Source organism: Aristolochia californica, unplaced genomic scaffold, assembly GCF_029961685.1.
Source record: "Aristolochia californica isolate CCGP_79_NKW_82.1479 unplaced genomic scaffold, dmAriCali1.0.hap1 SCAF_5, whole genome shotgun sequence".
Classification (NCBI taxonomy): domain Eukaryota; kingdom Viridiplantae; phylum Streptophyta; class Magnoliopsida; order Piperales; family Aristolochiaceae; genus Aristolochia; species Aristolochia californica.
The window spans coordinates 39530019-39553476 of NW_027182214.1; the positions used below are offsets into that span (position 1 = coordinate 39530019).

Below are 23458 nucleotides of genomic sequence, written 5' to 3' on the forward strand. Positions count from 1 at the left end.
TCTCCAGAAAAGGATAGGGTAACCTTTGAGCGACTTGGCTGCAGATAGCAACATGCTTCATTAAGTCTGAAACAAAATGGTTTGCACTGATGCTTCCCGTACGAAGGTAACCAAAATCAGATCCTCAACATTCAGCACTATTAAGTAACTGAAATCATAAGAAGGGAAGCTCGAACTGTGGGACCCGAGAACAGCACTTCCCCAAACTTCCCCCTTCTATGTTCAACATGCCCAAAAATACTTGTTACCATGATTTTCGGACTCAAGTCTCCTGGAAATCCAAGTCAGTGGGGACCACCCAACTCGAAGGCAGGACTGTGGCCAAATACCCCACCCCTTCCAAAGGCCAATCAACTCCGTAACATCTATAGACGTATCGTATCAGCAATACGGACATTATAACACAGGTTAAACCGAGAGGGGTATAAATACCCATCTTCACCTTCAGAGAACAATTTCTTACAAACTACTCATCAAATTCCGGCGAAACTTCAGCCAGGTGTAAATCACCCGTCTCTGAGCAGATCCCAACAGGTATTATTGCCAGTTGACACCCTACTGCTCGTCTTCTTCATCTTTTTTTGCCAAATGATGACTCTAAATCATGTATTTTTGCATATTGGAGTTCCTAGGAGTTACAACATACAACCAACTCCTAGTCTGATTTGTCTTAAAAAAGGGATTTAGCTCTGTGAAGCTTTCCCCTGAAATCACACCTTATTCAGGTATTTGTGTCAATCGTGGATCAGTAATCGCGTTAGACCTTACATGTTCATTGTTTTATCAGTTTTAGGCTGAATAACTTAATTGTTGGGATAATATGTTATGGTTTGTGATAGATAGCAAAGAAGTTTGAACTTTACTCAGATGATTCATATATGCTACCGCGATGAGTTTTGTTAATTGTCACTTGATTTATATATATGAACTAATATAATACAAATAAGGTAACAAATTTGTAATATTAATGTAGAAATCTTTTTAAAAAAATTATGTGCAATAATCCCATGCCCCGAAGAACATAAAAAGAGCATTATTAAGCCTTTAACCATATCTTATTATTTCCTTTCTTTTGGAAAATAATTAAGTATTGATGATGAAAGAGAGGTATTAACAGTAAATAAAGAGTCATGAGTGATATCAACCCACTTTTTCATCTTGTCATGAGTAATGCATTTTTTGCCAGATCTACGCTCACCCAAGTGTCTTAGAGACAGAATCATAAACATAACAGGCCAGTTAAATTTTAGTAAAAAATAAGTACTAAATATTGTATAATATTTGATAACAATTATGAAAAATAGATACAGTTAGGCACCCAAGATCAAATCCTCAATCTCAAAGCAATTCTAGCCATCTTCGAACTGCTCTCTGGTCGGAAAGTCAATCAGCAATCCAGACCTTTAATCCTGGCCTCTATCCTCGGGTGCCAAGCAAAAGCAGCATCCCAGCCTCCCACCTCGGTCTCCCACTATTCACTTCCCCGGTGATTAAAAGAATAGGCAGGAAGACTAACGCTTATCAACTCATGCTTTAGCGGCATTCCTTCCTACTTTTCTCCACTGCCCAATGCGAGTCTCCTAGAAAATAGAAAAGCTCATGCAGAATTTCCTACAGAGGGGATCAGATGCTGGTTTCAAACATCACTTGGTTAAGTGGTTGGACATCATAAAGCACAAGAATCAGGGGGGTTCTTGGCATCAAACCAATCCAGTCAACAAATCAAACACTATTGGCAGTGTGTTGCTGGAAGTTAAATAAATGTAATGATGCTGTTTGGTGGAAAATGGAGTACAAGCTCAAGCTGGCGATCCGAGCAGGTGGTTCGGTGAAGGACACCCCCCCTCCCTGGCATAGGTTTGCCAGGGTCTTCCTCAAAATCTGTACTACCATCCACTTCCAAGTGGAGAATGGAAACTCGGTCAGATTTTGGCATGATACCTGGAATAGGCAGTAACCTCTCAAGACCCAATTCCCTAGTCTCTTCCGCAATGCAAGAGGTCCTAACTATTTCACTGGTAAAGACCATTTCAATTGACAGCAACAATACCCACAATTGGGAGCCAAGAAGAGCGATTAACGATGAGGAAGTAACAGCCACCTGAAGCCTTCTCTTCAGCTCAGCAACTACTAACTGCGAAGAAACATTGATGACACCACCATTTGGGCGTCAGAAGCAAACGAGGAATTCTCTGTGCCTAACTGCCTTTAAGCTCCTCTCGACAGTTGATACAACAATGTCATTCAGGCATGGACCTTCCTCAAATGCTGGCCTTCAATCTCCCCAAACTCAGAAAATCTTGATGAGGGTATGTACTTCGTGTTCTAAGATCATGGGAGTGTTCCTCCAATCCCTCATTGTTAGGCATTTTGGCCTTCGGGTACTTTGATGAAAAACACTTCTTTCTAAAAAAAAACAGAGAATTATATGACAACTAGGTGGGTAATCTGAAATGAATACATTGCTTGCTAATCATTCTCAATTCTTTAATTTGTCCCACTAATTGATGGATATTTCAAATTCCAATGCACAATATCATATGTTTTTCTTTTATTTCTACAATTTTTTGGGGCATTTTATCACACGCTTCCCTCGTTCTCCAATGCAAACAAGAAATTTATAAGGTTGTTCTGCTCAAATGGGTGTATCCCCTTTTTTTACTTATTTATGAAAATTTCAAATTTATATATATATGGATAAGTTGGAAATGAAGAGCTTTAATTATTACCATTTTCCCACATTTTTTATGCTTTTTTTTATGGCAGTCCCACGCCAACAACATCCGTCAAGGTGGCCATCTCCGGTAAGACATAAGATGACCTCTTTTTTGGGTAGCCAAGATTTCTTCAACAAAAAACAAAAAAAAACATGTAGGAAAATAAGACAACTTGGAAAAACGAATCTCCCATCCCTAAAGACAGCAGACATACTAAGAGGGAAGAGCTTCAAGAAACATAAACATAATAGTAGGTTGCACCATTGTAATACACAGTATACACAGCAGATTTACTAGTGCCTGTTCTAACATCAATCGACGACTACGATGACTACATACTGCCTTTCCTTATTATATGACAGTTGATGCAAGCAGCTCTATGGAACAAGGCCATACACCAAATAGCAAGTACATTGCATACTAAGAGCCGAGAGAGAGCTAATTTCTAGAAAAGAATTACAGTATACCAACAATTTTATTGGCAGAAGAGGAATCAGGAAGGAGCTCTATTTTTATGTCCAAAAAGTGTAAAAAAAAAAAAATACAATTCAGATGGACAGCACTAGGACAAAAAGAAAGATAATAAGACGAATGTGTAAAAATATACAGAAAAGAGAAGAACACAAGAATATGAACAAAGAGAAGAGGTAGGAAACGAGGGGAAAAAACGTAAGCAACAATATAAATGAGCAGAGGAAAGAGAATCAACAACAGCACTCAGTGGTGAAATTGAGATACAAAGAAATAAGTATTTTTCTTTTCGAATGCTGCTTACACAAACACACACATAGAGAAAACACTCGATGCCTTGGTGAGACCTCCCTCCACACACCTCCTCAAAAAAAATAAAAAAAGGCCATTGAGCCAAAAGCCCAATCCACAAAAGAGCAAGCAGAGTTTGTGTAGGAATTTTTTACCTTTTCCTCCTACCTTCTGAGTTAATTTGTTATTGTCCTACAAAGCATTCATTTCAAAACCACGAAAGAATGCTGGGTGGCAAAGACGAGGATGTCATCCCCTTAATGTTAGGTATGTAGCTGATATGCCAAAAACTAAAGAAAATGAAATATAAGGGTCAGGCCCTTCAACCTCTCTCAGACTAAGTTCACCAGGAACGTGGCATCATACCCTGGTTGAGCCCTATCATATGCATATAACACAACACCCCACTTCTGCACCAATGTTCACAACAGCCTTATGGTTGACTTCACTCGGGATAGGCAGCCCTTTTTCACCTTGCTAACAGCTTTCACTTTAACACCAGGAAGCAATTTCATAGATAGCCCCTCCAAGATTCAACAGGGTGCAGTGCTAGCAGCTGAAACTAGGCTTTTAAGCATATCTCATATTAGGCAGGCATAATTCAATGCCCACACCCTTTGATGGCCTCCTCAGGCACAAATCAGGCTATCATGTGTCTGTGCAGCAGCCCACCTCACAAAAGTTTTTAGTCCCAACCAGGGTATCCCTGATCACCTTGTAGCCGCTCTCATTCTAGCACTAGACAGCACTACTTGTTGGCTAAGTTGTAAAAAACCTGCCCACCCATCCACATCATGGCCTGTAATCAGTTCAATAGTTAGAATCGCTGAACCTTTCAACCACTTCAGCTACGACAGTTTTTTTTGAGAAGTCAACTACAATACTATTAAAACTAAAATAACTTTTATGTTAATCAGACCAGTTGGTTCACCTACTTGGTCGGATTTTTTTAGGCTTTTAACGACCCTGGCTTCAAGTACGCCTAACCTGCCTCATGCAGGTCAAGTAAACGTTTTTCTTCTAAAGTTGCTGCTGTGCAGGGCAGCAAAATGTATGTACATGTTCAATTTCAGTACTTTAAAATATCAGTAGTTAAAGGGTCCCACGGTAGTCACTAATAAGGGAATAGGATCCAGATCCAGCCAGTGATGGCTGCCTTGTCACCATACCCAAGAGAACCAGATAACTATTTCTTTTATCCATACTACGTGAAGCACCAGTGACACAGCTCAGTCCTTAGTTAGAAGCAGTATTATCAATCAATGCCTATACATGGGAAGTTCCCTTTCTAAGATAATTCTACTTTTGTTGCACTAGTTTTTTTACCATACACACTACCCAATAACCCCAGTGAGAATTGAAGCCAATCGTTCAACTGTTCTTTCTAATGTTATATGTTTTCTCATACCACTCAAGCAACGTTATATCTCTCCTGGGAGCCCCGTGACTTTTTCCTCTACATAAAAGCTTCTCTCCATTATCTTCAAAAATAATAATAACAAAACAAAAATGACAAAAACTCCAACTGAACCTCAAAGCCATAGGGTATATACCAGGTGCCCGTAAATTTTGCCATCTAAATTCCATCTTTAGTTTGAAAGCCAGAAGCTCCACCTAGTACTTTTGTCCTACAAAGTTGTAAATAGATAATAACATATGCTACATACAAATGTGGTTTGGTTTTATGGGTTATCAAATACGAACACTCCTACAATAGAATTAGTCTGATTGCGGTTGCAGCCAACATTTTAATGGTCAGATCCAGATTAAACCATAAGAAAACCTAAATTTTGAAAGACAGATGATATGCCACCCCTGACTACACAGAATCTAAATCTTGATCTCTTTACAGAGGAAAAAATAATAACAATAACATTATTTCCAACACAGCACATAAAGATTACAATCAAAGAAATTGCTGGAGCATAGATCATACAGGTGATAGCCATATGAAATTGCCTACCTAGATATGGAAATGCGGGAGGCTAAATGGAGAAACGCCCCCACCAAAACCACTTGACACATGAATGTGTTTCATCGTACAGGCAAGTTTTATATGAAAAACTGCCACAGTGTGAAGGCTGGGTAAGGTTTTCCCAACCACAATTTGAGGGGTTTCATTACCATTTAACCATTACATTAACATTAATGGCATAGGTAAAAAACACAAAAGAAATGATTTTTTTAAACAAGATAAGGCAATTAAAGAAAAAGAAAATTCTTGTAACAAAAGAAATTTACTTATACACCTTTATTTTAATTAAAATAATTTCTTATTTGTAAAAAGTAAAATAAGTGAGAGTATTTTAGGGAAATTACAAGGATCGGGTTGGGGATTCAAGAACTAGACAGGGATGGGCTTGGAAATCCGACACTATGAAGAGGTTTAACAGGGACAGGGTAGTAAGGTAGGGTCAGAAATCTTCAGAAGCCACCCAAACCTAACCCAGATCCATCCTTATGCCCACGCAAATACATAGAATTAAAACAATCAAATGCTAATGAATGAAAGGATCATTTGAGTATGGACATCACAAAGCAAACAATACCTATTAATAATTGAGTAAAATACATTAATGGCTGGGATTCGACGCAAAGGGAGCATGATATTCACTTTGTATGGCGTATTTGCTCACCTCCAAAGATAAAATTCTTCATGTGGAATGTTTGCCAAAGTAAGATTCTCATGAGTGATGTGCTTAGTAGAAGGGGTCAGCCAGCTATCGACCCCCTTTGTCCTCTCTACAGCACTAAAGCTGAAACTGTTAATCATATTCTTCTATATTGCTCCTTTGCATGGTATATGTGGACCTCTGTTCTAGGCAAGATGAGGCTGCAATTCTGTAAATCAGTTGATCTGATCTCCTTCAGCAAGTCGATCATTGGCCTCCCCCTCCCTGGTCTCGAAAAAGTGATGATATCTGCCTTGTGCCAGTTTCATACTGTGGGGCTATGGAATGAACGCAACCGAAGGCAGTTCGATGCTAAAAGTGAATCGGAAGTAAGAGTAGCGGACAAGGTGTCGGGGCAAATATCCTCTTGGCTTATAACTAAGAAGGTTTTTTCCTCCTTCAAAGGAACCTCTATCCGTGAAAATTGGAATATTTTGGCAAGGATGCACTTTGGGATCAAGGCTCCAACAATGCAGGAGTGGACCCCCCCGGAAGCTAGATAACTCAAGTTGAATTTTGATGGCTCTTCACTCGGCAATCCGGGGATTGCTGGTTTTGGGGGAGTTATTTCGGATCCATCTGGTAATCAATGTTTCTCTTACGCCGTTCCATTAGGCATATCTGATTCTACGTCGGTTGAACTCTATGGCCTACTCAATGGGCTTTGCATTTTCAGAGACAACTACAGTGGTCCCATTCACATTGAAGGAAACTCGAAGGTGGTCATTGGATGGTGTGAGCGTGCTTTCCCTCTACCATGGCGCCATTGGGACATCTTTCGGAAGATTTTAGATATTACCTCACTTTACTCTTGTATTTGGTCTCACATTCTGAGATCTACAAATTCGGCTGCAGATGTGCTAGCCAAGCAGGGAACATCCCTGCAATCTCTGGTTGTGAGGGATCTGCTCCCTCTTCCTTTGTAGTTTTTCTTGTTTATATATATAAATATATCTTTATCAAAAAAAATTTGAGTAAAATAAACCTTTGATGGCTCCCGACATGGCGATCGCATCTGCAAGCGAAACAACGCTGTTTGCGACAGGGCTTGTCTCCTACTCAAATAACTCCGATGTCAACCTTCCATCTCCCGCAACGAAGCCGACCTCTGGCACAACGATCCCCCACCCTTCGAGAAGTCTCAAAGATTAGCGAAAACTGTCTCCAGTGTGATTTTCCCGCTGGAGAAGACGACTTGACTTGCCATTTCGACCTGCATTCCTTGACAGGACATCGTCGACACAACGACAGCGAAAGATGCGACGAAAGGATGTTTTGTTTCTACTATACTAGAGAGATTGAGTGGTGTCGACGACTGTTTAGTTGTTGACTGATAAATCACAACCAGGAGAGATTGACAACGACGGAAGGGAATGGATATCCATTTCGAAGAAGAAACGATCGTCTCCAAAGCTGGTACCTCTACAGTGCGCCTACAAAAAGACCTTCACTCTGGAGAAGCTCCGACAACCCTCTGGCGACATCATTCACATTGTTTCAGCCAGCGGTAAGAAGAAGTCTTTCGTTGGTATCCCAACGGTGGCCCTTCACTCCAATAAACTTTTCTTCCGGGTTACCTCGGAAACAGTGACCTTCAATGTTTCTCGTGAACTTTGGACTAGGTCAGAAAACTTCAGGCCCTTCTGGGATTATTTGAGGTTTCCTCGAGTCAATTGATAAACTAGAGGAAAACTACCCTCTTTGGCTATCACATCGACCCTGAGACTTTGCAACATATGGCAAAAAAAATTTGTTGTTCTTTGAACGCTACTCCATCGACGTACCTAAGCCTCCAAGTTCAAGCCTATGGTGTCCTCTAATTGAAAAGTTTGAGCACCATTTGGCTACTTGGTGTGGCAAGCTACTCTCCACTACGGGAAGACTCTCTCATGAAATTTTGTCTGGCTGACATCCCAAATTATTATCTCTCCTTCATGCATTGCTCAGCCTTTGTTTGCAAAAGAATTGGTTCCATCAGAAAGTGCTTCTGATGGCAAGGATCCGAGGACTCCTTTCGCTATCATCTTGTCAATTGGAATGATGTTTGCTAACCTCGGTTACTGGGTGGGCTTGGTGTCCACCCCATAAAAGAAACGAACCAAACCTTCCTTCTCAAGTGGACATAGAAAGATAATGCTCAGTGTACCTCTTGTTGAAAACCCATGGTGGCTTACAAGCTACAATGCTCTTGTCCTTGGTTGTTTGAGGGGGGGAGACACAGACGCCTTTCCACCATATGGAAATCTCTTCTTCCCCTGCTTCCTCTTTTCAAGAGTGCCACCTCTTTCTATGCAGGTAATGAGCAGAGGCTTCTTTTCTAGCAAGATGCTTGGTGCGGCAACCAATCCTTTATGGATGCTTTTGGTTCTCTCTTTACCATCACTTCTCAGCAGGACGCCCTTATTGCGGATGTTTGGCATAACTGTTCCTGGGACTTCCACTTCAGACGGAATCTCCGAGACAGTGAGGTCAATGACCTATGTGCACTTCTTGATATTCTTGCCCCTATCGTGATTCGGGGAAACATACCAGATAAAATTATTTGGAAGCCGAACAACAGCGACCTCTTCTCGGTGGCCATTGCGTGCTCTCACATCTAAGTTTGGACAATCAGCCCCCCTGAGCACAATGTCGCCGCTGCATGGAAGCTTCCCACACCAAATAAAATCAAGTTTTTCATCTGGACAACCCTTAGAGGGATGATTCTTACTACCGACAACCTCCATAGGCGGGGGGTTTCAAGCCCTAATGCGGTTTGCCCTCTCTGTGATACGTGCGACGAGTCGGTCTAGTATGTCCTCCCCCATTGCAGCTATTCTTGGAAAGTCTGGATGGGTGTCTTCCAAAAAATCAATCTTCAGCTCACCCTCCCGCAAGACCTAATTGGAACTATTCGAATGTTAGAGGCACCCCTTTTCCCAAGCTTGGCAAGATCTTTTTATCCGTCTGTCTTACCCATGTTCCCTGGTGCATTTGGTTAGAGCACAATAACCAACGTTTTAATCACAAGTCCAACAGCATTAATTGTTCTATCGAGCTGGTTGTCGATCATATTGCCAGTTGGCTTCACTCTCGTTGAGAATTCTCTACCCTCAAGGGGGTGCTGCTTCGCATCAACTGGCGTATCCTCGCCCACATGGCAGGCCCATCAAAGACTAGCATTGTTGAATGGTACCCTCTCCTCCAAACAGCATCAAGCTGAACTCTGACGATAGTGCCTTGGGTTGCCCGGGTCCAACTATATTTGGAGGTATATTCCGCAACTCATCAAGTGAGACCATCTTATCCTACGCGGGACTGTTGGGTCTTGTTGACTCTACCACCGCTGAAGTCTGTTCTCCACCACGGTCAAAATATTTTTAAGGAGCGGCTCTCCGAGCATTTATTCATTGAAGGGGACTCTAGTGTCGTTATTAGCTGGGGATCAGGATTGGCTTCCCCTCTTGACACCATTGGCCTACTCTGCATTCAATTCCCGACATTGTATCCGCTATTTCATGCACTTGGAACCATGTAATCCGTTGAGTAAATTATTTTGCCGACAATTTAGTTAAATTTGGGACCTCCCTCCAATCTCTCACTGTTTGGGACGCCCCACCCCACCCCCTAGATGTAATTTTTCTCTGTTTAATACAATTCTCAACATTATTTAAAAAAAAAAAAAAAAAAGCCTATAGAATTTCACCTACCCAAACCTTGCACACATTTTTTTCTTTTTTGAAAGAAAAATGCTTTTTATTTCTAATTGTCAAACTTCCTCTCTCCTCATATTTTTGTTTCCCTTTGAGAATATCTGATTACACATATGCACTCAAATACCCCATCATCAGTAAGACTTGCACCCAAAAGTTAAGAAATATCCGAACTCCAAAGTGATCATTGAGCTATAAGGTTCAATCCAGACATATTTTGATATATCTTCAAAGAAACGAGGATCCTTCTATTAGCAACAAGAGCCAGGATTCATTGTTTATTCTTGACACAATTTGTTTTAGAAAAATTTGAGAGTTTCATAAGTTCCTATCAGGTCGATACTGGGCATGGAACTCACGGACTCCTAACAATGAACAGTTAACATCCCATTCCTCACAAGATTCCTACATTTTAAGTCAGAACAATTGATAGTATACTAGAATATCGGTCACTCCTAATTCCCACAGTGTTATTTGAAATGGCACCTCAAACTGGGTACTCAATGAAATGGAGATGCACAGATGAAGTAATCCATCCATTTTATATATTACAAATAATTAAAAAGATGCAATATATCAGCACTAGTGATTATCAGACGAGACTAAACTAAACCATCAGAATGGTGACACAAGTAAAGGGGCAGGTTTGAGATGAACACACACTCCATTGGTGGAAGAAAAATGGTGTTAACATAAGAGTCTTCATATAAAAGAATGTAAAAGTCCTTTAAAGGACAAAATGTTCAGAGAAACATTGTCGAGTAAATAAATAACAAAGCACCAAACATGGTTAACCAAAGAGCTCATAGGAACTGCAGCTTTTTTTTAACTTAGCATTCGTAGGAACTTTAACTACAAAAGGCATTGATCTAAAGTAAGCCATCAAAGCATTCAAAAATTATAGCACACTCAAGAAGCTTAACAGCACTAACCAAAAGGACAAGATATACAACATAAGACATAAACCTATTTATAAGCCAAAGAACTCACAATTATCAACAAAAAAACAGATGCCACAGTAACTTCGATACCTAAGAACCATCTTCACAAAATATGGCATTCACCTGAAAAACAAAAGCTCATGTAAACCAATATGAAATCTAAAAGTGGTTATATAGTGCTAAGACACCTACATGCCTCCTTGGAGAAAATAACGGAAGAAACAAATAGCAAGATCTCTGATGTGATTAGCTCCAAGCTGACTAAAACACGCTAATGTCTATTTCTTCATATCCAGTGTAGCTTTCCTGTTATTGTTCGCATCTTCCTTAAAGATGTGCTCCTCAGAAGATCTAATTAACAAAGTAATGAAGTGAATCAGTACATAGATAGACTACACAACCAATTCCATGAAACCAAAAAACGGATATTGGAAAGAACAAGGGGATTAAAAAAGAAACAACAACACTCACAATTTTTGTTTCTTGGCATTGCCCTGCTTGATCATCAGAACCATATCCATGGACATCTTTTGATGCTCTCGTGTCTGAGAATGTAGATCCAGACCCTCAACAGTCTCACAATCAATCTTGCATATGCGGCACCAACCCATGCTCCCAGGTTTTCTTCTCCTCAGATGGTCAAAAGACTCGGGGTCATTCTGAAAATGATAAGTCGATTAAGGCCACATACCCAAATTTTATACATTAATTGGTGTAATGAAGGCCATACACAAGCTAACATGAGCCATTACAGAAGAACAAGCACAAGCTTGTAAATATGTCCGTGTGCTTCATACAAACATATGCAAGTTATATATTCAGACTATTGGAAACATATATATATATAGATATATATATTATATGTAGATATATATATAAATTCACATGCCGTTGGACAATAAGAACAAATACAAATAACTGCATTTGTAGAGAGAGCAACAAGAAGCAACTGAAATAGATACTCACACGATCAAAAAATCCTCCTTCACTTGGATAGCCATGAGTTGGTAAGCCAAGTCCGGAATCACCCCTCCGCATACGGCTCGCAAAGTTACCACCTCCAATTGACTCACCAAATCTCGAATGACTTTGGAATCCACCAAAACTAGTTGGTTCACCGATACGCAGCAGATTTGAACCTAAGGGGTCACCTGCTCGCATATGACTAGGTAGGTTATGGGGAACCAGGTGTTCACCACCCCGCAGAAGAGGATGAGATTCGCTAGGCCGCGAATGACTAGGCAGAGCATCGGGAACCAAGTCACCACTCCTTAAAAAGGGAGGGACATTCACAAGGCCATCAAGCTCACCTCTTCGCAGGTGTGCGGGCAGCGAAAATCGACTTTCATGGAATGAACTGCTAATTGAATCAGGAATGTTAAAAGCTTTGGAACGATCACCAAACTCCTCTAAACGCAAACGACCACCTCGACCAAGACCACCAGAACTGCTACTAAATCTTCCAGCAGCAATTCCAGGATATTCTCTAGGACTTCTCAAAGAATGCCGACCAAATTCAGAAATGGAATGAATGAATTCTGCATTATCTACTTTTCTTCCCAGGCTATTATCACGGAACCTCAATCTTTCTCCAATATCTGTTGGGTGCATTCCTGGACCACCAGAAGAGTAGAAAGGTAGTGGCCTTGTATCAGTTTTTGCTGCACCATCATGACTAAATGCATGAGGTGCCCTATCAAAAGAATGTTGGCCCCGATCAAGGGACTTTGATAAGAAGTAGCCATCAGATTTTGGTGCATTTTCACCATCCAAATAAGCAGGGCGAGGAAACTGCTTGAGATCTTCATCGAACTCTCTTCTGTCAATGTGATGACTGGGATCTGCTGAAAATGCCTTAAAGCGTTCCTCTGGTGGTGGCCTGAACCCTTCCTCTGGGAAGGGTCTATATCTCTCTTCTGGTAGATGCTTGAACCTTTCTTCCGGAAAGCCATGCTGTAAGGATGCATCCTGGATCCCACCAGAAATTCCCTTATTTGGAGCCCCATTGACTTTCAGCATGCTCAACTGGCTACCGCTTGGATGTCCCAGTGGAACCTTCTCAGCAGATACAGCTTGATGTGGATCAGGTTGGTTACCATCAAATTTACCTGGCCTCTTGTGTGTAAATATCTCACCATCCATAGGATTAGCTGGAGGACGCACAATCTGAGAATGTGGACCACCAAGAGGAGGTCCTGATAAAGGTTCACCATGAGAAAAAAGGGGACCGGCAGCATATGGAGGGGGTATATTACCCTGGAGCCCTTGACTATGACCAACATTGCTAGATCCTCTACCGACTGGAGGAAAGCCTGGCCCTGGTAAAACACCTGGGACTGCTGGTGGTTGTGCAGGTCCTTGAGGCCTCAAGTGGCCAACTGCCTGCCCCTGCATTTGATTGGCATAAGGCTCTGGGAATCTGTCATGACTGGTACCAGCAAAAGGAATAGAATGTGGTACAATGTGATCGGGGGCAAGAGGCCGTTGTATAGTCCAGTCATGCATTTGGTGTGCAGTAGGACCAAAAGGTAACTGCTGTTGTTCAGGCATTAGAACCACAGGAGCAGGTTGTCCAATATTCTTGGCTAACATCTGACCAGATGGTGGCATCCCTCTCCACCCATGTGGCCTGGGTCCTGCCACACCTTGATGGGGGAGCTTAGGGAAATTTACTGAGTTCTCCTGAGTTGGAAGAGTATCATGGTGTGTGTTCCCCAAAATGTGTCCCTGGTGGGTTCCATTTGGAATTTCCTTCTCTGCAACTGGGCCCAATGCGTGTGCATGAACACCTGTTCCAACACCTTGAGAAGACTGACCAGATTCATTTGCATCCTGTTGATGTTCAGGAATCTCCTCTGATCGAGAATGAAGAGTCTTATCCACAGTACCGTCCTCTTTTTCTTTTGTTTCAAGAAGAGAATAACCATCAGAACTTTTGCCATCACGTAAACTGTGTGAATCTTCCTCAACTAACCTTTTAGCCACAAGGTCTTCTGCATTTTTACCATGTCTCGGCACATCTTCTGAGTGTCCTGTAGAACCAGAAGTTTCATCAACAGTGTAATTGTGAAGTGATCCCTGATCACTGAGCCCACTAGGTGGCTTTCCCTTGTCATCCAGAGGCTTTATAACAGCTTCATTATGTTCCTTATTTGAAACATGTGAATTGGTAGCATCTACCAGTTGAGAATTGCCAGCTGTAATTTCCTGTTTAACTACTGCATCTGAACCAGACTGTGGAGCCAAAGAAGATTGCAGGGTATTCTGGGTATCAGACTGTGATTGTGAAGTCTTCTGTACATATCCAGGCCTCTGATGCTGATGTAACTGATTTGGGCCAAAGGGACCCTGCTTAAATTGATCCTGTGTTGGTCCAGCAGATCCAACAGTAGGCTGTGGAAATGGCTGAGATTGGAATCCTTGATTCATCGACATGGGCCTTTGAGAGGGATGGGCTTGTGGACCTGACATGCTCTGCAGTAGCTGAGGATGAGCATAAGGATATTGCGGGCCCTGAGGCCGTAAGGATTGTTGAGTCTGTTTTGTTTGCTGCATCATGAAAGGTGGACCTTGACTACTAGGAAACCCCCCAAAGGACCCCTGAATTTGATGAGGTTGAGGTGGCTGCTGTGTCATCGGCAACAGTGGAGTCGGATAAGATACTGGTTGACCTGGATGAGGATGATTAGGGACAGTAGAATGCTGTCCTTGGGGAGGTAGCATACTTGGTTGTTGTGCACGGGGGGTTAGTATAGGGGACTGAAGTGGAGGGTTGCTTGGACGCATCTGAGATGACTGATGTGAAGGGAACTGTCCTGCCACTTGATTAGGGGCATGCTGAGGTAAGCCTTGTTGCTGGGGGGGATTGTGCAGAGGAATCGGGGGAGGGTGTGGAGCAACAGATGATGCCTGTTGGTGAGCTTGAGGCTGAGGATAGGACTGGTGGCCCGTAACAGCCTGCAATGATGGATTTGGGAGCTGAAATTGAGGATGAGGATTTTGCTGTACTGGGGCTTGATGCATATAGGGTGGACGATGATGGGACTGGGTCTGAGGATGGGCATGTGGTCGAGGCTGAAGAAGAACATGTGGCTGGGGATTTGTTGGACCCACAGGTGGTGCTACAGGAGGATGAGTTTGTGGCTGTACCAGAGGAAGGGGCTGTACCGATGAGTGCAGTTGTTGTTGTTGTTGTTGTTGTTGATTAGGTTGACCTTGAATTTGAGACTGTGCCACTATCTGAGACTGTAGAGGTAGGTGTGCCTGAGAGTGAGAAACATTCTGTGGTTGAACCTGGGAATGAGCCTGGACCTGCGATGCAGGCTGAGGCTGAGGCTGTGTTTGACCCTGAGACTGAGGCTGAGGCTGAGGCTGAGGATGAATGTAAGGCTGACTCTGAGGATAACCCTGAACTACAGGTTGCTGGTGGGGCTGTAGATGCTGCTGCTGTTGCAAATGTTGCTGTTGATATAGATCATACTGCTGATACTGCTGCTGATAAGGGTCATATCCAGGATACTGCTGATAATATTGCTGGTACTGCTGTTGCTGATGCTGCTGCTGTTGCTGATACCATTGCTCCAGAGTAGGGGAATGTTGCAATGTTTGTGGAGCCTGCACAACAGCTTGAGGAGCTACAGAAACGATTTGGGGCTGTGCAGCAACGACTTGGGGCTGTGCAGCATTTGCGTTGGTCTGGCTTTGTCCTTGCATGGCCGCCAAAGTTGTCATACCCTGAGAAACTGGCTCCTGTGTACTAGCCTGAGTCTGCTCTGCAGTAGTGGCTGGCATAGTTTCAGGCTGCTGCATCTGAGGCTGCACACCCTATCAACACTCATCCAACCATTCATCAGACATCCACAATGAGTAAAATCATGAAACTACATGAACAGTGAAGGTTCATTTAGATTACCGGGCAGTTTAGTGCATGTTCTTGAACTTGACGATGCACAATTTGTGTCCCACATCTATTGCATACAACAGGGGATTCACCAAAGACACATCCAGTACAATGTGTAGTACAATCTGACAATGACCCCTGCCAAGTGCACCCACTCCTATGATAGAGACAGTGGACTTGTATACTACCAATAGCTTCAGCAACTGGTTTGTTTACTTCAACCAGAGGCTGCCAAAGTCAAACCACATGCTATTAGACAAACTGAGGGTGGGTAGCTTTTTAAGATATAAACTGACAAGAATATCAGGGAGAGAAATGGAACCTTAGAATCGGCTTCTGTCACCAGGTAACCATCGTATGGGCAAGCACGGGTGGATCCCACAATATATGTTAAACAAGGTTTACAGTAGAGATGAGTACACTGTGTTTGTAAAGCTTCATTGGGATAGACAAGCAACCGGCACACAGGACAGAAATACTCTCCAGGTAGAGATTGCATGTTTATTATGCACTCATTATCAAAACCCATCTTCATTCTGAGTAGAGAGCCTCCACACAGGACAAAAGGATGTTAGCACGTGGCTGTCCTGCATAACACAAGCATATGTAAGCAGAAGGAAATTACAAATCCAATGAAACAATTACACATCAAAAAGTGCCTATGCGGCCCTAGAATGATGTATCAAAATGGGAACACAGTTGAACAAAAATTTGCTTCACACTTCAGCTTTACATATCCTACAAGAACAAAAACTATCATTTACACGAATTACAGATTTAGTAAATTTGCACATCGCAATACAGAGCATGCCTAATATTATGATACGCTGTAACTTCACAAAGAAACTTGGAGAAAATATTTAAAAAATGAACAGCATGAGAATGATAAAATTTTCCATGAATACTGAGAATGTAAACTCTCCAAAGAAATCAGGAGCACATGCAGATTAAGTCTCTTTCAACACAACCGGAAGGAACATAAACTAGCAAATAAATTTACAAGCGTGCCTAACGGGAGAGAGAGAGAGAGAGAGAGTTGTCTTCAGAATAGTCAAAACGGATACATTGTGAAGAACATAAAAGCAGATCACGGCGGATCATCAATGTCAAGAAATCCTTCACTTCACCGATTTACTCAAAATCTTTAACTACAAATTTATACAAGTGACTTGATTAAAGAATCACACCAGTGAAGGATTATTCCAATGACAACACCAACTGTGATTAATAAGGACGATACTAAAACTCAGGTAACGTCTAAGCAATGTCAAAGAGAGAGTCATCTAATTAAAATCTTTCACGAATCTTTTGATGGTACTAAAGACGACTGCACATAAAATCCATAGTAACTGATGCGAACGACCAAAAATGTAAGAGCCAAAACTGCAGCTTAATTTAGATTTTTTATTTGCCCCAGATTGCCGAAAGTCTGGTGGCACCAGAGATTTAGTGAATATTGTTTGACAAATCAAGGAAAAAACGACTAATAGGCTTATAATGCGCAAAATCATTTCTCATTTCGTAAGTAGATTGAAAGTAAAACTCGATAGAAACTAAAATCACTGGGATTTCTAGATATATATATATATATCCATCTAATAAATTCTGTCGTAGCAAAATAACTTCAGAATGAAATTATTATTTTTTTGCGGAAGAAGAAACACTTTGAACGGTTAACAAGGAAAGTAAAGGGAACCGACACAAATAACTTCTATTAATCGAGGAAATTAACAAAACATGGGAAGGAAACGAAATGTAACTACAACAAAACGAACAGAAAAAAGGAAGGCTAACTCGATAATAACTCGATAAGAGATTGTACCCTAAAAATTATACGGCCGAATCCCTGGGGCAATGGCGATGGTTCAATAGGATTTCAGATGTTAAATGAAGAGGCAAGATTTATAGAAGCTGACCACTCTTTGGTCTTCGAATCGACAAACCTCGACTGGAAAACTCTTCAGCGGGCTTCCAAAGAGGAGTGAAACCCGAAAGAGAAACCCGACTGAGGTTTTCGTTGGAGGCGGTGCTTTATACAAAAAAGAAGCTCTGTAGCTCATCCTATGCAAAACTGACGGCGCGCGGGTCCTGACCCTAACGGCTGCAAATGTGCCAAAGAATATGAGATATTGAATATCCGGTATATCTTTCCTAATTATCTACTACCTTGTGTTCCCCATGTACCATATTTGGTTTTCCGTACTTAACCGACCCGTTGAATTGGTCCGGCATTTGACACATTGGGTCTAGTAAGAATAATTTTAAAATATTATTTTTTTAGATACTATATTTTTGGACTAGATTACATAACTTTGATTAAATTTAAAAGATAATTAAGCTTTTTAAAAATCAAATTATTAAAATATATAATTTATTATTGTATTTGTCTTATAATTTGTCAAAAAAAAATACACATGAAATAAAAGTACCACCACACATTATGTTCTCCTTCAAACAAAGTAGATAGGAGGAAAATCCAAATTATATCAACACGAATGCATAGGATAATAAATAAGAACATAACTAGAATCAAATAATTTCTAAGCTATTCAATTCAAATTAGATGATAAATTTGGTAATAAAATATATAGAAACCTATATGGATTTAGGTATATACTCCTTTTATACTATAATTAACTATTAGTCATATAACTCTAATTTTTAATTAGTAAAAATATACAAACATAAGATACCTATAATAACTCGATTGATCCAATACGAAAAGCCATTTGGTGTGAAACATGCAAAACGGTTATCTCAGCCCTCATGATCGGACGGTTGAGATAGTCGTTGAACGGACAGCTAAGATAGCGTTTTGCACCAAATGACTTTTCGTATTGGATCAGACATCCCTATAATAATAGCATAACTGAATTATATTTTATATTTATGAATTATTTCTCAGGCCTATAAAATTAAAATGGAACTATCTTAATATGGTTAAAAAAATAACGTTCCACCATAGGTTAATTTACATGGACCCTGTATAACAATTCTAAGCATACATGGTTAGCTTATATGTATATAAATCTAATAAGTATTTCGTGGGAGCATTTTTATCTTTCTATAATCAAAATTAACGTTAAATAACAATACATAATGACTAGCATATAGCACGAATTTGAAAATAAGGGGAATCCAAATAATTTGTTATATTTTAGATGTGTAACTATTTACCCTAACTCTTTACTAGACCTAAGAACAGTAATTGAACTATCCCTTTATAAAGACAATAATTGACTCATTTGTACTCAAATTCTTGCTTTTCTTTAAATGATTTAAAAGAAGTTCAAGTTCATTATATTAGCTTTATTTAAATTACAGATCAATACAATACAAATTAACATCGAAATGAAAACAAAAGTATGGACAACTTGTAGTTATTATTTTTATTTCAAGTTTATAATACATTTTTAATAATTATTTTCTATCTTCCCTTGGTATCTAAATTTCTTCACGCTTGTTTTTTTCCACTTTGGAGAAAAAACAATAATATAATTTTACATTTCTCAAATATATATGGTGGGTCCGTGTTGAAAGACATAAACAAGCTTAGGTGACATTATTGTAAATATCTTATATTTTTTGTCTCTTCTTCACTCTCTCTAGGGTGAAGGGTATACTTGTAATTTAAATATTCTTGACTAGCAGTGGCATCGAGCAGATCCGAGCCGAGCCGTGCTCGAACCTGCCTATGTTCGAGCTGAGCTCGAGCTTCAACATACATTTAAAACTTTTTAAAAAATACATGATAAATAAATTGTATATAAAATTATGCATACATATTACATAAAATTGGGAATGACCTCTACTTAAAATTTGGCATAATGGTGGCATCGAATCCAGCTGAGTCTGAACCTTGTTCAAGCTGAACTTGATTTAAATATTTTGAACTCGAGCTTGAGCCATCCCTAGCCTTGAACCTAAAATTGCAATCGAACTCAAGCCTAATAATTTTAACTGAGTTCGAGTTTAACCTACATTTAATACTCTATATAAAATATATGTCAAATAAATTATATATAAAATTATACATAAATTAAAAAAAAAAAAAGAATGATAGGGGAGGTTCATGATTGAATTTCAATAATGGATTAAAACACATCAATATTAATCTTTTTTCCTCCAAATGTTGTCTAACTTGTTTTGTAATTTTTGAATCTGGCCATAAATTTACTATGGTCTCCTTAGTGCCTCTGGTTGAAACTTTTATTCTAGGAAAGACTATAAATGTTTTACCTATGATACATATTTCCAAAATAATTTTTAAATAAAATCCTATTACTATTAGTGACTTATTAGAAAATTACAAGAAATATTTTAAATTTTTTTAGGAAAGTTACATGGACCTCTAGCTCTTCTAGGGAAATAACAAAAAATTAATAATCAATCTAATATATTACTATACTTATCGATAAATTATTAATCAAATAAAATGTCATACACAAAATTACAATAAAAATTGCTTCATGCTAAAAGTATTATAGCATCAATTGTCAAATACTTATTCAAAAATTTTCTATACGGTTTTCTAACCCATCTTGGCAGGAAAATCTTACTTAGAAAATTATTTCTCCCCTGAACTTAGGTATTCCGTCAAGACGACGTGGAGGAAGGGGGTTATGACGTCGTTGTCGTCGAGGATGACGGCTACAACAGAAGTTGTTGTGACAAAAGCGGCGGTGACGAAAACAGAGGCGAAGGCAAGGGGAAGAAGAAATTGAACGATCGGCGACAGAGGCGGTCGGCGAGCAGACGGGAGGGGCTCGACGGTGATGAAGGAAGCAAGAATTCCCCCCCCCCCCTCGCTCCCGCTCCCCCGATCCCGCTCCCGACTCAGTTCGTTAACGAACCAGCTCGCGAGTCATCGAGTCCAACCTGAATTCGGTCGAGCTCGGCTCGTTAATTTAAACGAGCCAATTCCGGATCTCAAGCTCGGCTCGAGCTTGAGAGACACCAAGAGCTCGAGCCGCTGGCGAGCCGGCTCGGTTTGAAGCTACCCCTACTCTTGACATCTATAAATAAAAGTGAAGGGGGAGGGTTTGGATATCTTGGAAAACCCTAATTCTCTTTTCTCTCTCTCTCTCTCTCTCTCTATATATATATATATATATATATATATATATATTAGCCATTCTCTTCTTTTCTTTTCTTTTCCTTCTTCATTCTTCTCTCTGACACTTTAGTTGAAGATTAGTATAGAATTCTAAAATCAACAATATCAGAGTAGTGATTTCAGGATTCCAATTATTTGTTGATCTATTTGAATTATGATTCATGAAGGAACTGATCGGCATGGAGGAGTCGTATGACAAAAATAAGTTTTTTTCTCTTGTTCATGGATCTGAAGCAGTAGATACCGCATACTTCCCATTGATATTATAACTATTTTTCATTGCTACTGCTAATCTGCAATTTCTTGCCGATCGTTGTTGCAACTAATCTGTTGCTGGTATAGATACTATTGTTGGTTGTTGAACATGCTAATTTGTTGCTCATCTATAACTCTGAACTCGTATTATGTTCTTTTGCTATCATTTACTACTGTTATCTGCCATGGCTCTTCAATAAAGTTTTTTTTCCAGGAGAATCCTACGTTGAGTTTGCTGATTCTTGGTATTATTCATTCCGAACAAGTAGTATTATTCTTGGTATTCCTGGTATTCGTTCAGCAATCAGTCAGCCTTAGCTGGATCGTACTTTGGTTGAGCTTGAACATCCTTTCCCATTGATCGAGTAAACTTCTCTATACTCACCTACTAATTCAATGAGGAATGCTTATTGCATCGGGGACTTTGTTCCCATTTGATGATGCTGGAATGAGCTTTAAGGCTGGTTGAAGCCAATCTGAATGAGTAGGCCAGGCGCAAGCGCAAGCCCAAGTCGAAGTAGATTTGATTCCAGAGCGGCGATCAGTTGAGAAGAACACTTTCATTTTGGAAACAGCATTGCTGTCCACAAAGGGGGTTGTCCTCTGGTGCCAGTGCTGATTGTTCATAGCAGTGTTATCTCTTCTCTGAATCTCTGGCGTGAGATGTTAGGAAAAGTTGGTATCTCTACGTGATTGGCATCGACAACAAGATCCAACGTTTGTTGATGATTCTTGCAACTGATTCTAAGTGGTTGTTGTTGCTTGATCCAGCCCAACATAACAGGAAAGAATTGATTCTTGTAGCTGGCGTAGTCGTTGGGTAGCAGCAGAGTACGAGTAATCTCAATAGGGGGCATGGTATATGATGTAATCTTGACAACATTTTGAATCATTATCCAACATTTTGGAAGTCCCCATATTGAACCAGAATTACTCTCTTACTGGCAACATATTCCAATCTCGTAGCTCTCTCGAGTGCCGATTACAACTAAATTGCTGCATATACAGCCATACCGAATCTCTTTTAGCAACAGATTTTCGTTGATGTTGCCAGCCAGACTTCGTTGTTGGTGGCTTACAGTCTGGGTATCTCAGTATCTTTTTTAGCAGCAGACATTTGGTCTTGTTTTCGGATGTCTCCAACTGTTTTCGGTGCAAATTTTCTCTCCTACTATTTTTGGACATCTCCAACTATGTTTTGGACGTCAATTTGCTAACTGTAGAGTCGTGACTGAGATTGAACAGATTGTTTTTGCCTGTTGTTGTTTGGACATCCGAAGTATATGGTTTCGATTATTTGATATATTAACCTGTATATGGTTCTGTATATGGAAAGTTACAATAGATTTCCTAATCATTCCAAAATCATCAGCAATCATTCCTGGTATCACGTGTTGGCTCGTCTTCATTCTGACATCAACAATCGCATTCCAACAGCATCTGGCTTGACTCTGCAGTCTGGCTTAATGATACTGGCTCATCAAAATAATTTATTATCTTGATATTTGCTTGATTATTATATAGTCTGCTTGGTTTGCCAATTACAAAGACTTCCACTTAACTATGTACGACTCGGTCTTTTAACTCGGGTTGACTCACACTTGACTCGGTCCCTTGACTCGGCTTAACTCGGGATCTTAACTAGGTTGGACTCGTTCCTTATTGAAGTTGCTATTGTGTCTCATACCATCGTTGCTGCATATTGGGTCCCTTTAATTGAAACATTTGTGTTGAAGATGAAAAATCTTCAAATTGATTACCCTGGATTATTACTCACAAACTGTTGTCAGCTTGCACTACAATGGCTCTAAAAAACACCAAAGGCCAGAAGACTGTCTCTATTGACGAATTTGCACTACTTCAGAAGATAAGGCGTTTGATGGCTTATACAAACAACCAGGCCACTCCTAACAAAATTTCTCCTATTGTGGCTACTTTTATAACTGATATGGTATCAGCTACTTCTCCATCCTGAAACATTGATTATGGGGATTCTGATCACATATAGGTAATGGTATCCTCTTGAGTTCTATATCTCCTTGTTTACCTGACAAGTTTGTTTTTGTAGCGGAAGGATCCCAAACCAAGGTACGTGGGGTGGGATCCATATTTGCTACACATACTCTTCATTTAAAAGATGTCCTATTTGTTCATGAGTTTCCATTAAACTTTTTTATTCGTTAGGCAACTCACAAAAAAATTTAATTGCTCCATCATTTGTTTCCCACTTGTGTTCTTCAGGATTTGAAGACAAAGTAGGTTATTGGTGGAGGCCGTGAAAGAGGAGGGCTCTACTGTCTTGATTCACCAGCACTAATAGCTACCACAAGTGCTCAACATATGGCTCTTCAATGGCACAATAGGTTAGGACATCCATCGCTTCAGTTTCTCAAACAAATTATT

The 23458-nt window shown here is 40.2% G+C and overlaps 1 protein-coding gene across 6 annotated transcripts; it reads right to left on the reverse strand.

The window, feature by feature from the left end:
* Positions 1-1244: 1244 nt before the first annotated feature.
* Positions 1245-17673, reverse strand: LOC137965577 (uncharacterized). Of its 6 annotated transcripts, XR_011116104.1 has the most exons (8): positions 17507-17673; positions 16007-16271; positions 15697-15912; positions 11751-15608; positions 11256-11443; positions 10977-11135; positions 10834-10907; positions 1245-2406 (listed from the first exon to the last, which is right to left on the reverse strand). XR_011116104.1 is itself a non-coding variant. In XM_068811844.1 (6 exons), exons 2-6 carry the CDS (start codon positions 16217-16219, stop codon positions 11063-11065), a joined length of 4548 nt encoding a protein of 1515 aa, XP_068667945.1. In that variant the 5' UTR covers positions 16220-16266; positions 17507-17673; the 3' UTR covers positions 10800-11062. The 6 variants fall into 6 exon arrangements, 2 of the variants coding, with proteins under 2 accessions (XP_068667945.1, XP_068667944.1); XR_011116105.1 differs by lacking the exon at positions 10834-10907; XR_011116102.1 differs by having other exon boundaries at positions 10834-11135.
* Positions 17674-23458: the final 5785 nt, after the last annotated feature.